Source organism: Pelophylax lessonae (assembly GCF_965119305.1).
Source record: "Pelophylax lessonae genome assembly, chromosome: 9".
Lineage (NCBI taxonomy): Eukaryota > Metazoa > Chordata > Amphibia > Anura > Ranidae > Pelophylax > Pelophylax lessonae.
In genome coordinates, this window is record NC_138776.1 from 30,694,897 (window position 1) to 30,709,335 (window position 14,439).

Below are 14,439 nucleotides of genomic sequence, written 5' to 3' on the forward strand. Positions count from 1 at the left end.
GTCAGAGTTTTATTCCTCATGGGACGTGTAGTTCGGCAACAGCTGTAGGGCCGTAGTTTGGAGATCCCTGCTCTAGGAGATAAATCACACCCACCATACAGTCTCACTCCTACTGTTTTATTATTTCTGTACTGTAAAAGGCCAACCCAAAATAATGGATGGTTGGAAATATGGATGCACCAATACCAGTTTTTTTTAGGAACGACTACCAATACTTTTATTCAAGTACTCTCCAATACCAATTGCAGATACCTATTTTTAGTGTCATGTGACACCATACATGCATGAAAACTGATGGGAAAATCGCACAGATTTCACTTGCAGAGACATCAGTTTCACATCAGTTTTATGTGCATTTCAGTTTTTACAGCCTGTTCATATGTGTATATGTATGCACTACAGTTCACAGTGGAACCACTGAACGGAATTGCACCGCACCTTTGAAACTGGCCCGCACAAATGTGAACCGAGTCTGAAGGTATCGGTTTCACTATTGGAGCATTTGCAAAAGTACAAGTACTCATCCAAATGCTTAGTATTGGCAACTGTAACGAACCACACTGTGTTTGTGGGCTTCCATCAGTATACGGCTTCCTCCAGTCTTAGACATAGGTATCAGATATTAAAGCCGCCCTCCATGCAAAGATAGCCAACAACTTAGCTTGTACAAGTTCTGGAACCTTCTCCTTTATTGAACAGTCTCACACTCAATATATACAGCACAATAAAACATCCCCCTCCTGATCAAATTACCACCCCAGGTCAGGTGCCTGATTACATTATCATATGCAGATGAAATTGTGTAAAGAAATATAATTAACCTGAACTAATTATCTAAAGAACCACCAACACAAACGGTATTCTACTTTTATACCAGTAACTAATAGATGACAATGATTCAATCAACCTGAGCCAATTAGAGCCAATTAACTAGCAGACTTCCGTCCTCGAGCTCCTGAATTACAATACATATTATCATAAGTGTAAACACAGAACCCATTGTAGATAACAGGTGAGTAAATCAGCATATTCAACAATGTGTGGAAGACAGGTGGTTGAGCAGATGATATTAGCATCTGCTATGAATCTTACTGTCTTGGGGAGACATAGACTTGAGTCCAAAGTCACATTACACCAAGGGCCCCACATATAGTGTCTGTCTTTCATTCCCAGTGACGGTGAGTACCGTCACAGCACCGATACCAGTATCGGTGCAACGCTAATTGGAAATGGAAACTCTGTGGCATAGCTCTCATTACTGAAGGTCCAAAAAAATACATAAGAAGTCAATGGGTTTTTAGCCAGTTAAAATTTACTCCAAAGCCATCCTGCCTCTGCAGTCTTCTGGAGCCTGAGAGGACTCTACTGCTAGACAGCTAATGGAGAGTGTTCAAGCCATCCATGCAGAAGCACCATGGGCAGCAAAAGGATCCTCCCACTCTGCAGTGAAGAATATAGAAAACTCAGGACCCAGCGAGCCACGTGACTGAATTAGGTAAGTAAAAGGGGCTGGGGTAAAGGGTGTGTAGGGTAGGGGTGGGGGTTAGCAGGAGGGAAGGGGAGGGGGTTGATTGAGGTCATTACTTTATTACCAGAACAGGATTCATATGCATTTACCTTCAGCAAAAGCAAATTCTTTTGTCTCTGCAAATATTGTATTGATAGGTTTATACTCCTCATACTCCAGCCCACAGACTTTAGGTCTTCTCGTGTCAAGACTTGAAGCCAACTGAACACTGACATCCTGGGAAGACAACATCAATTTTAATTTTGTTCCATTACAAACTGCGGGGCAAACTTCAACCAAAGTTTTTGGCTTTTGGGAGTGCTGTAAACGTTTCATTGCCATAGACAGTTTTGCTTTTTTTTCCACATGTTGAAATGTACATTTTAGGCCTGAAGATTAGTACACCCCACCAAACATTACATCATTCCTGAATGCAGAAACCCTGGGAAATAAAATTGGGGTTGTTTCCATTTTTAAATCAGGTGATATTAGCTAAACAATTTATCAAGCTCATATTTTCAGTAAAAAATAAAGCTAGTTTTAGAGCGCACTATATTACTTAATGTTTGGTAAAATATAGAAAATGAGTTTGCGCCAAGTAAATAGATACCCTACCTGTCTAGCCTTAAAATTGTGTGTGCCCGTGAAGCCTTTAAAGGTCATCAGTTTAGCGTTAAGTGTCCATTCACACTGGTACGACTTGTCAGGCGACTTGGTCAGCCTGACAAGTCGTGCACCGTCGCACCCATAGTATAGTACAGAACCGGTTCTAATAGGAGCGACATAAGTTTTTCCGACTTAGAAAAAGGGTCCTGTACTACTTCGGTGTGACCTGGAAGCGACTTGCATAGACATTCATGTTATGAAGTCCGTGCAAGTCGCGCCGAAGTCGCGCTGCACGCGACTTCACAGGTCACCCCCAAAGTCGGAGCGACCTAATGTGAACGGGGGCTAACTGTGAATAATAATAACTGCTGTCACTTCCGTGTAATATACAGTATGTAATGTAATTAATGTTATCATATACTCACGTGTGTGTGTGTGTGTCTGTGTGTGTGTGTGTGTGTTGGCCAAAGTAGTGAAAAAAGGAAAAAGATGAAAACAATTAAAATAACTTTGATTGACTAGGAGGAGACTATTGCTGTGACTTATTCTCTTGAGCGTGAAAATTCCAGCTTGAGTTACTGAGCTCTGTGAACAGGCTCCATTTGTTATAGCTGGAACATGATGGACAGAATCAGCAGCTGTCTTATATATTCTCCAATAATGAGATCTTCCTGCCATAATTCCTGACTCTGTTCTTGTCCACCTGGAAGCTTTGGGTGTTCTCACTTTTGTGTGCTCCATGGCCTCCTGGTACTTGCTTCATACCATAAAAATACACTGAACAAAATTATAAACGCAACACTTTTGTTTTTGCCCCCATTTTTCATGAGCTGAACTCAAAGATCTAAGACTTTTTCTATATACACAAAAGTCCTATTTCTCTCAAATATTGTTCACAAATATGTGTAAATCTGTGTTACATAGTTACATAGTAGGTGAGGTTGAATAAAGACAATAGTCCATCCAGTTCAACCTGTGTAGGTGTGTGTGGCTGTAATCATCTCACATAGCCCTGAATGTTCTGATCCTTGAGATGTACGTCTAAGAGTCTTTTGAAAGCCACCATACTTCCCGCAGAAACCACCTCTTGTGGTAGAGAATTCCACAATCTTGTAGCCCTAACAGTAAAGAACCCCCACTTTGCCTGAGGTTAAAACGCTTCTCCTCTAATCGCATTGTATGCCCTCGAGTCCTCTTGCAATCCCTTCGACTGAATAGCTGTTTTTCTAAGCTGAGATCCCCACTGGATTTTTAAAAATTGCTATCATGTCCCCCCCTCAGGCGTCTCTTCTCCAGGGAGAATAAATCAAGTGATTGCAGAAGCTCTTCATAATTAAGGTCCTCCAATCCCCTAATCAGTTTAGTTGCCCTTCTCTGGACTCTCTCCAGCTCCAACACATCCCTCTTGAGGACTGGCGACCAGAACTGGACAGAATACTCCAGATGCGGTCGGACCAGAGTTTTATAAAGTGGAAGGATTATAGTCTTATCTCTGGAATGCATCCCTTTCTTTATGCATGCTAATATTCTGCTGGCTTTGGCAGCTGCCGCTTGACATTGCATGCTGTTGCCTAATCTATCATCAACCAAGACTCCCAGATCTTTCTCCATTTTTGATTCCCCCAAGGGTTCCCCTCCTAACGTGTATTGTGCTTTTATGTTTTTAGTTCCCAAGTGCAAAACCTTACACTTCTCCACATTAAACCTCATTTGCCAAGTCGTTGCCCACTCCGTTATTTTGTCCAGGTCATTCTGTAGGATATCTGCTTTCATTTCATCTGCTGCAGTTATTGCCCTGCCCAATTTTGTGTCATCTGCAAAAACTGATATCGAACTACTGATCCCGTCCTCAATGCTGTTTATGAATAAATTGAACAAGGTTGGTCCCAGGACTTAGCCTTGGGGGGCCCTGCTTACCACCTCAGACCAGTCTGAGTAAGCGCTGTTTATTACCACCCTTTGGACACGCCCTTTTAGCCAGTTCCGTATCCAAGAGCAAACCCTGCGGTCGATTCCTGCGGACCTTATTTTATAAATTAAGCGCTTGTGGGGAACTGTATCAAACGCCTTGGCAAAATCCAAGTACACCCCATCCACTGGTCTCCCCCTATCCAGCTCACCTCCTCGTAGAATGTTAAGAGATTGGTTTGACAAGAACGCCCATTTGTAAACCCAGTGTTAACGAGCACTTCTCCTTTGGCGAGATAATGCATCCACCTCACAGGTGTGGCATATCAAGATGCTGATTAGACAGCATGATTATTGCACAGGTGTGCCTTAGGCTGCCCACAATAAAAGGCCACTTTAAAATGTGCAGTTTTATCACACAGCACAATGACACAGATGTCGCAAGATTTGAGGGAGCGTGCAGTTGGCATGCTGACTGCAGGAATGTCCACCAGAGCTGTTGCCTGTGAATTGAATGTTAATTTCTCTACCATAAACCGTCTCCAAAGGCGTTTCAGAGAATTTGGCAGTACATCCAACCGGCCTCACAACCGCAGACCAGGTGTACCCACACCAGCCCAGGACCTCCACATCCAGCATCTTCACCTCCAAGATGGTCTGAGACCAGCCACCCAGACAGCTGCTGCAACAATCGGCTTGCATACCCAAAGAATTTCTGCACAAACTGTCAGAAACCAGCTCAGGGAAGCTCATCTGAATGCTCGTCGTCCTCATCGGGGTCTCCACCTGACTGCAGTTCGTCATCGTAACCGTCTTGAGTGGGAAAATGCTCACAATCAATGGCGTCTGGCACTTTGGAGAGGTGTTCTCTTCATGGATGAATCCCAGTTCTCTTAGATCTTTGAGTTCAGCTCATGAAAAATGGGGGCAAAAACAAGTGTTGCATTTATGATTTTGTTCAGTATCTATGAAATGAAATCCATCAGGAATGGTGGTAATGCCCCATAATGGGCACAACAGGTGTTCCGATCAGGGGTAATCAGTGCAGAGATCTTACCAATAAATTTGCCAAGAGATAGAAGAAACTGCCAAATTTAACTCTCTTTACCAAACACTGAGTTGTGACTTTTTGGTGGCCTGACCTTTCTCATAGTTTGTTTCTACCTTTATGTGGAAGCTTTAGTATCTAAAGAACCCTATTCAACTGACTGGGGCTGTGGCACAACCATAGTCCATGGACTATGTTGACAGCTCTCTGGCTACCAGTCCTTGATTTGAACTTGTTAAGATCAATGACAGTAGGGAGTTTTTCGAGGGCCCCAAAAATGTTGCTTTGGGGACCTGTGATCTCTAGTCATGTCTTTGTGGAGTAGTGTGGATGAAAGTTTAGAAGCTGCATTGACCTGATTTCTTTAGGCGCAGAATGTCCTATTAAGGTGCGTTTGGATTGCCAGCAAAGGGTCCTTGTCTTGTCAATTGTTGAGTTCTCTATTCAAACACGTGCTTTTGAGCAATGCCGAAATTGAATGCAAAAGGCTGTGCTTGACCTGAACACCCGTCTACATGGGTCCTTACCGGTGTTAATTTTGTCTACTAAAATATTTTTGTCAAAGTTTTCATCAGCTGCATGTTTTTAGTGAATAAAACTAAATGAAAGTAACATTCAGTTTCGATTCAGATGACTAAAATACGACTAAAACTAAAATGCCATTTTGGTCTAAAGACTATGGCTAAAATGAAATCAAAATTTGATGTCAAAATTAACAGTGGTCAAAAAGCACTATCCTTTGTTTACAAAACTTGGTTTAATTTATAAAAATGTTACTTGATACTTGTTTTCCTTATTCCCCCCGAATATATCAATAAAATACGGGATTTTCACCAAAAATACACTAATATCATTATTAGCGGACACAAACATAACAGAGAACCTGTGTGAATTAGCCCTTTTTAATTGTTTTTACATAAAAAAAAATTATATATTTTTTTAAATGTTAAAAATGTTTACAATTATTTTATTTTACAATTTTTTACAATTATTTATTACAATGTTTAATTACTATTATTTTTATTTTTTTTTAGAATTTGTTATTTTTCTACAGGACAGGGAAGCCTGCGGCGCTCTAGGAGGGGGGGCATAATACAAGGGGGGCACACGAATTGCAGGAATTATGCCCTGTGTCTGTGTCTCTCTCCCCGCAGCAGCTAAAAGCTGTCAGGAAGGGGAGAAACTGTCTCTAAGCTGCTGTAGGGAGCCACACAGGGCTTCCTTCTGTAATTGCACTTCTGCCCGACCGCACCGATTCCCCGTGCTGATGGGGCCCTCCTGTGTGCCCGAGCCCCCTGCAGGAGGACTGGTGGTCCCCCCCTATCAGCGCCCCTGCCCTTAACCCTAACCTCTAACTCCCTAACAAAAAAAGTAAAATAATTAATAAATAAATAATTAAAAAAGTAGATGAAAAAGCTGAAAACATAGCAACAAATGATGAAACATGAAATGTTTCTCTATTGGCTAATAAAAAAAATAAAAAAATAAAAAAACGCCAAAGCTTTTAAAATACGAATACAATTGCCTGAAAAGATGCTAAAAAAACACAAAGCTAAGGTGTAACTGCAGCCTAAGGCAGATGGGTATTAACTTCCCTAACGGTATTCCCGAGTGTGGCTCGGGGTTAATATAGTGTACCAAAAGTGGTAACTCCGAGCCACACTCGGGATTACCCCAGAATCAAACCCACCTTCTCTGCGATCACCCGCCATCCTCCCCTGCCGTCCTCCCCCGCCACCCTCCCGCTGTCCTCCCACTGCGTGCTTGGCCGATGCCGGCACCTGTCTTCCGGTTTCCTTCCCTGCGAGCGTTGTGACGCAGGGGGGTGGAACCGGCGGCAAATTCAAAAATGTATATAAACTAAATGAGATGATACAAAGCTGTGATCCTAACGGATTACACTGTATCATCCCATTTCACCAAAAGATTTCACCTAAAATAAATAGTCGCTCATGTTGCATAAATCCCCACGGTGCCACATCCCAAAAAGTAGCTACAAAACCAAAAGGAATTCCCCTTGGGTGGGACTTTTTAGGCACCAAAAAAGTCCCACCCAAGGGGAATTCCTTTTGGTTTTAAAGGATTTCACCTGATGACTTTTCCAATGCCCTGCCTGTGCTTTTCCAGTTCTTTGTGCCTGGAAAATAGAGAATGACCATGGCGTCCAAAAGGCGTTCTTTTTGCAAAAACGTGCTTTTAGACGGCGACAGCGAAACTGAGTTACTCGAAGAACTAGCGATTTGTGGGAAAATTCATCATCAGGTACGGAAAGTGACGACAGCGACGATTCTGATGTCTCTTTCTGGCACATTGCTCCATTGGAAATTCTGAAGAATCATTTGATTTACTTCCCAAATTCCACAAGCGATGTGCCAGAAAGAGACATCAGAATCGTCGCTGTCGTCACTTTCCGTACCTGATGACGAGTTTTCCCACAAATCGCTATCGCTCAGTTATTCAAGTTACTCTGTTTCGCTGTCGCTGTTTTCCAGTTCGTCTAAAAGGGCTTTTGCGCAAAGAGAACGCTTTTTGGACGCCATGGTCATTCTCTATTTTCCAGGCACAAAGAACTGGAAAAGCACAGGCAGGGCACTGGAAAAGCCACCAGGTGCAATCCTGTGGTGAATTGGCGTGATACAGTGAAATCCCTTCGGATCACAACTTGGTGGTATCATGTCATTTGGTTTAGTTATATCTTTGAAATTGCCGCTGGTTCCACCCCCCCCCCCCCCTGCGTCACAATGCTCGCAGGGAAGGGAACTGGATGGCAAGTGCCGGCATCGGCCGAGCACACAGCGGGGAGAGACTGTGAGGATGACGGGGAGGACGGCTGGGAGGATGGTGTGGAGGACAGCAGGGGATCGCAGGGAAGGTGAGTATCATTCTGGGGTAATCCCGAGTGTGGCTCGGGGTTACGGATTTTGGTACTGAAAGTTAACCCCGAGCCACACTCGGGAATACCGCCAGGGAGGTTAATGAGCTACTGATGAGATTGTCCCCTAAAATGTGGCCTCCGCAACTTCCGGTTACATTCACTGCTTGGGGTCCATCCGTCCGAGCAAAACATCTATGGCATCTAGAGACACAAGGGGGGACTTTAATAAATATGTCAGGGGGGGTCAAGCTTTTTTACAGCCGTAACTTACCACAAAGTTTTGATAGCTTTCCCTATCTGTTCTGCTGCTGGTTGGCTTAACGTACATCCCATTGCAGAATTGTTCCGTATTTCCATCAATACACGGAGGTTCTGGGTTCGCATAATTAATGTTTCGATAATTAAAACCAAAAATATAAGAACGCACTTGATTGTATACCTGTAGAGTAAACATAAGTCCAATTTGAATGAACTGCAAACATACAAGGTCCTGTTATTTCAAAGCCGCCCTACCATGTAAAAAGAGATAAACCTAAATAAAATAAAGTCCTGATAGAGATGATATACTAAAACTTCAACATTGGCTGTGATTACACAAATCAAATAAAGCATCATTGGGTCCATCCCTTCCTGTGTGAGACTTTCCCTTCCAGACTTGAGTAGAGCGCTCACCTTTTGCTCTACTTGATTGTGTTTTCCCTATACGTAAGGCTTCTTTGGGCCAAATCATCTTGAGCATGTGAGCAGCATATATCTTGCTTCTAGTTTTCATTCATACTTTTTTTTTCTCAACCAATAAAAACAACCAAACCCTTCATTATGCTGTCCCCCAAAAATTGGGCTTAAACTTAACATTTGCACTATATTACTTAAAGTATTGGGGCGCCTGCCTTTACACATACATGAACATTAATGGTATCCCAGTCTTAGTCCGTAGGGTTCAATACTGAGTTGGCCCACCCTTTGCAGCTAAAACAGCTTCAACTCTTCTGGGAAGGCTGTCCACAAGGTGTCTATGGGAATGTTTGACCATTCTTCCAGAAGCTCATTTGTGAGGTCAGGCACTTATGTTGGATGAGAAGGCCTGGCTCGCAGTATCCGCTTTAGTTAATCCCAAAGGTGTTCGATCAGGTTGAAGTCAGGACTCTGTGCAGGCCAATCAAGTTCTTCCCCCCCCCCCCAAACTCACTTATCCATGTCTTTATGGACCTTGCTTTGTGCACTGGCCCAAATTATTTGGTGGAGGGGGGATTATGGTGTGGGGTTGTTTCTTCAAGGGTTGGGCTTGGCCCCTTAGTTCCAGTGAAGGCGTCAGCTAATAAAGACAATTTGGACAATTTCATGCTCCCAACTCTGTGAGAACAGTTTGGGGATGACCCCTTCCTGTTCCAACATGACTGTGGACCGATGCACAAAGCAAGATCCATAAAGACAGGGATGAGCGAGTTTGGGGTGGAGGAACTTGACTGGCCTGCACACCCGATAGTCCTGACCTCAACCCGATAGAACACCTTTGGGATGAATTAGAGCAGAGACTGTGAGCCAGGCCTTCTCGTCTACATCAGTGCCTGACCTCACAAATGACCTTCTGGAAGAATGGTCAAACATTCCCATAGACACACTCCTAAACCTTGTGGACAGCCTTTCCAGAAGAGTTGAAGCTTTTATAGATGCAAAGGGTGGGCCAACTCAATATTGAATCAACATTCCCAATACTTGGTGTAGATCTTAACCCTAAATGTCATCTTGTGCTGCCCTCCCCCATCTCTCTCTTACCAATATAATTTTTTTTTTTTGTTACAATATACTTTGTGTAATGCAACTCCTAAGCGAGACATTTTCCTTACCCCCTGCATGTGCATGGAAGTGCTGCAGGGCTTGTATCCTTAGAAAGTCCAGCAGCACAGCTGCACATGAACAGGTTTTCCCGCTGTCAGCATACGCACAGGGTTTCCTGTGCATGAGCAAAGATGCTAACAGAGAAGTCCTAAACCTTCCCTGTCTTTGCGTATGCAAGGAAAACCCCCCGCACATGCTCAGATGCACCAATGTGCATTTCCAGGGCCTGAAGGCCAGGCAGAGCCGTGTGGGCACATCTGCAATATTGGTGCAGTTGGGGGGGGGGGGGGGCGGCGGGGGCATATTCAGAGCAGGGCTGATGTTCTGCTTTAAGATGGGCTTTGAATTTCTCAAAGCTATAACTTTTGTACAAACCAATCAATATACACCTATTGGGGTTTTTTTTTAACTAAAAATATGTAGCAGGATACATATTGGCCTAAATCTTCCCGAGGTCAAGTGATTAAATACACCTTAAAAAAAATAATTCTTACATTATCAGAGTTAAATTCCTCATATGAGTTGAGCAAATTGAAAGAGGCGTCTTGTGCTCTTAAAAAGCAGATGGACCCTTCTGCAGCTGTTATATTTCGATCAACAGTAGCGCCTGGTAACACAACCTTCTCCGTGAACTCCATATTCACCTGCAATGGAATAAGTATTGGCATGATATATTGTTTCTATGTAATTGAGCCTTTATGTCCTCTACTACCAACCTGAGCCCCAAACCCTCCCCCCAGCAGGTTGTTCAGTATTGTGCAATTCAAAAGCAGCTGAGAAAATGTTCTTTTTTTAGCTAGGATTCCAGTGTTTTGGGTGGGATTGTACAGGATGCCAGGGATGGGTCATGGACAGGAAATACTAGTCCCATTACCCAGGGGTTCTCACCCATATAGGGTGAGGGGTTTCAGGGTAGATTAGTTGGAGAAGAGAGTACTGATTTATAGCACTGTCAAGAAGTCCTAAAATTTGAAGGCTCAGAAAGTCTTTGGGTGAGAAAGAACCTCCAACCGTGACTACAAAAACTTTGACCCCAAAAGGTTAGGGGAGGCCTTTCGGTGAGGTGGAGGGAAGTAGTTCACAGCTGTGAGAAAGTATGGACTGTCTGACAACTGAGACATTTGTTTGCTTAATTGAAGCCTTTGCAGTACCCCGAAGCAGACGGGAACCCTAAACCCTGATGTGGGACCTGTAAACTGGTGGTAAGCCATTGTGCCGTGTTAGAAAACAGGGAGAAAGGAATAGCCCCCACAAATAGTAAGACTTTTTAGGCATCCACTGGTAAATTGGTGTAGCCCCACCAGCAGGGAGATGATGGAGAAGTCTCCTAGGAAGGAGATGTATGTACATGTCGGTTAGTTCCGGCTGGAACAACTCTACCGCTACTGATACTCTGCAGCCCCCTTCCAGGAGATTGTTGGGTGCTCCGTGTTTCTGTATTCAAATTCCAATTCCAATACCTACTGAAGAAGCTATATAGTGAAACGCGTAGTGATCCTTTGAAACCTTTGCATGTTAGAACCCTTCTGATCCAGTCATAGTAGGTTGGCTATCTTGATGGTCTTCAGACACAGACCCTGCTACATGTCGGACCATATACAGGTTCTTTTGGTTCAGGAGCATGATGTTGCACTGTTGTACTCACTCATCTTTGTGATGGTTTTTATGTATTTTTATACCAATACATTTTGTATATATTTACACAATTAAGGATTGTACGTTTTTTATGAGATTAACCAGTGCATGCCTATAAAGTCCTACTATTTCTGGGGGCTATTCCTTACCCTGTTTTCTAACGCAACACAATGGCTTACCACCAGTTTACAGGTCCCACATCAGGGTTTAGGGTTCCCGTCTGCTTCGGGGTACTGCAAAGGCTTCAATTAAGCAAACAAATGTCTCAGTTGTCAGACAGATTAACCAGTGGAGGCCTATAAATTCCTACTATTTCTGGAGGCTATTCCTTACCCCATTTTTCTGCTTCTATATATTATGGGATGTGGCACCACTATATCTAGGATCATGTCAATCATTTTTGCATACATTGTGTTGTGTTAATTATAACAGGACTGTGGACTGTTTGAGTATGTTTGATTTTTAAAGTAAACTAAAGAATGTTTAATTTTACAAATGGCTGGCCTATGACCCAAGGCCCCTCATTTTACATGAGATTCATTCATTTTCCAAGGACTTCAGCAGTGCCACCACCATTATGGGGTAATCTCATTTTCCATTTTTAGCACATTGTCTATATATAAATGGGAACAATGTAAGAAGAAGTGTGCTAAGGACTTCAAGTGAGACATGCCTATGATATCTGAGTAATTTGAGAAGATGGTATGGGATCCTACCCTGTTCTGATCATGTGTAGGTGGACTGGCTCCAAGTTATTGGCACCCCTGGCATGTAACACAGGCTCACCCAAAGCGTAAATTCTAAACGACAGCTAGGTCTTCACCAGTGCACCCCACAAGGAGTAATGGGCTGGTGACACTATTGTCCCCCTGACTACTATGCTGCGTGCCATCACTAGGTTACCACCCTCGGGAGCATCCCACCAAGGAGTCGCTGTGAAGGCTGGGGGCTAGATTACAACTATTCTGTTTTCCAGTGTCCCAACCTCCTGTAGCTGGCACTCCTGTATCCAGGGTTTTTTGTTTTCAGAGAATAGGTGCAGGTACTCCCTCCTTCTGAATCACCCCTTGTCTCTGTCCCCTACCCACCTCCGAGCACTTGACCCCCTTACAACAATAGATCCCCCAGCAGTCAGCATCAATAGACCTTCCAGCACACTCTAGTAGTCCTTGCATTTACACAAAATTTGTGCTGGAGGTGCCGAACTGCGTTCTCGCGCGTTCCCACTAAAAAAGCCCTGCCTGTGTCCCTCAAAGAATAATAATAATAAAGAACTGACCCTTAAAAAGATCTTTGCTGATTGACAGACCTACATCTTGTGTTTATGGACAATACCCTTTTTTAGCCATTCAAAGTTGAAATGCATATCCTGTGCTCTGCCAAGCCTCCGGCTCAAGGACCCAGAGCAGAATTTTTAAGATTCTAAGGAAATAAAAAGTTTGCTTTGTCTGCACCAGCTTTAAAACCCTGGAGTCCCTCACCATGTGTATGTGAGAAACCTGTCCGCAAAAAATGACCACTCATTGAATGACTGTAGGGAGACTATTATTATTATTTTCTTGTGAGTGTAACTTTCAGCTTGAGCTACGGAGCTCAGTGAACAGGTTTTGTTCAACAGTAGAAACGAGAGAAAAATAAATCCATAGCAATCATGTTGTGGTTTATATTTGCATGATAGCTTCCACCTAAACATTTTTTGGTGTATGCTGTGATTATATCATACCTCATTCTCGAAACAGGCGCCTATGTTCAGTGATGCAGTGTCTGAAATAATGTCCTCCGTCAGGGGCGCAAAGACCAGTAATGTGGCTCCTGTTGCAAATTTACTATCAACGGTGAATTCTATCAAGGCTGATCCTTTATAACCTGTAAAGACAGAGGAACATACCCTGTGAAATCCCAGCAAATGTTCTGCAGCATAATCAGTCCACAGCTGGTTTCTTGCAGTTGCTGAAGGTTCCAACGCTACAATGGGCCTACTATGGTTCCCAACTCTGCCAATGATGTAAGATCGGAGAAGCAGAGGTAGCAAGAAGGCTGAACGGTGTGATAGGTACGACTTACCCAGAGTGACGAATGATGTCACAGTGCGCATGCACACTAAGAAGAGAGCCCAGTGTGGATTTTTTTTTCTAGCAAAGGCTTTCCGACATTGTGCAGAGCGGTACAGTGACTATCACTCTTTCAATGTTCGTATGATTATCTCCAAGGTTTTCTGCCAGTGCAGCAGAAGACTCTGCTCTCAGAAGAGATCGTATAAATAGCCCAGGACCGCATTCCCCACTGGCGTAACAATGCCGGTACTGGGGCTAACACTTTAGCAAAAACCCGGGGAGCGGAGGTGAGACCAAATGGTAACGCCCCAAACTGATAATGTTTCTCCCATCTGCGGGGCCACCGGCCGTGATTGCCACTGGGCACCCACGATCGCTCCCCGTGGAGACAGGACGGCGGTCTTCCGTTGTAAACACGGCAGACCGCTGTTCTGTCAGCAATGAACACAGGGCCCCCATGTTCCTCCTATTTAGGAACACAGGTCCCTGTGGTCATTCCATAAGCCCATCCCCCACACAGTTAGAAAGCACCCCCTAGGGACACATTTAACCCTTTGATCGCCCCTGGTGTTTACCCCTTCTCTGCCAGTGTCATTATTACAGTAACAGTGCATATTGTTAGCACTGATCACTGTAGTAATGTCACTGGTCTCCCCAACAGGTTCAAAAATGTCAGTAAGGGGGTCCGATCTGTCCGCCGCAATGTCGCAGTCCCGCTAAAAAAACGCTAATCACCGCCATTATTAGTAAAAAAAATTTAAAAAAAACAATAAAAATGACAAATCTTTCCCGTAGTTAGAAAACGTGATAACTTTTGCGTAAACCAATCAAAATACGCTTAATGCGATTTTTGCTTTTAAATAGCTGATAGCCGCCATTACTAGTAAAAAAGAAATAAACAAATAAACAAAAATTACATAAATCTTTCCCCTAGCTTGTAGACGCGATAACTTTTGCACATACCAAT

The 14,439-nt window shown here is 43.5% G+C and overlaps 1 protein-coding gene across 1 annotated transcript in view; it reads right to left on the reverse strand.

Moving 5' to 3' along the window:
* Nucleotides 1-14,439, reverse strand: part of LOC309564198 (ovostatin-like) — a gene marked incomplete at its 5' end in the record, with an annotated part of 135,248 nt that overhangs the window by 73,350 nt on the left and 47,459 nt on the right. Inside the window, 4 exons of the mRNA XM_082268828.1 lie at nt 1,618-1,744; nt 8,216-8,383; nt 10,278-10,427; nt 13,142-13,284. Of these exons, the coding sequence (XP_082124954.1) occupies nt 1,618-1,744; nt 8,216-8,383; nt 10,278-10,427; nt 13,142-13,284 (588 nt within the window). The remainder of the gene's footprint in view (nt 1-1,617; nt 1,745-8,215; nt 8,384-10,277; nt 10,428-13,141; nt 13,285-14,439) is intronic.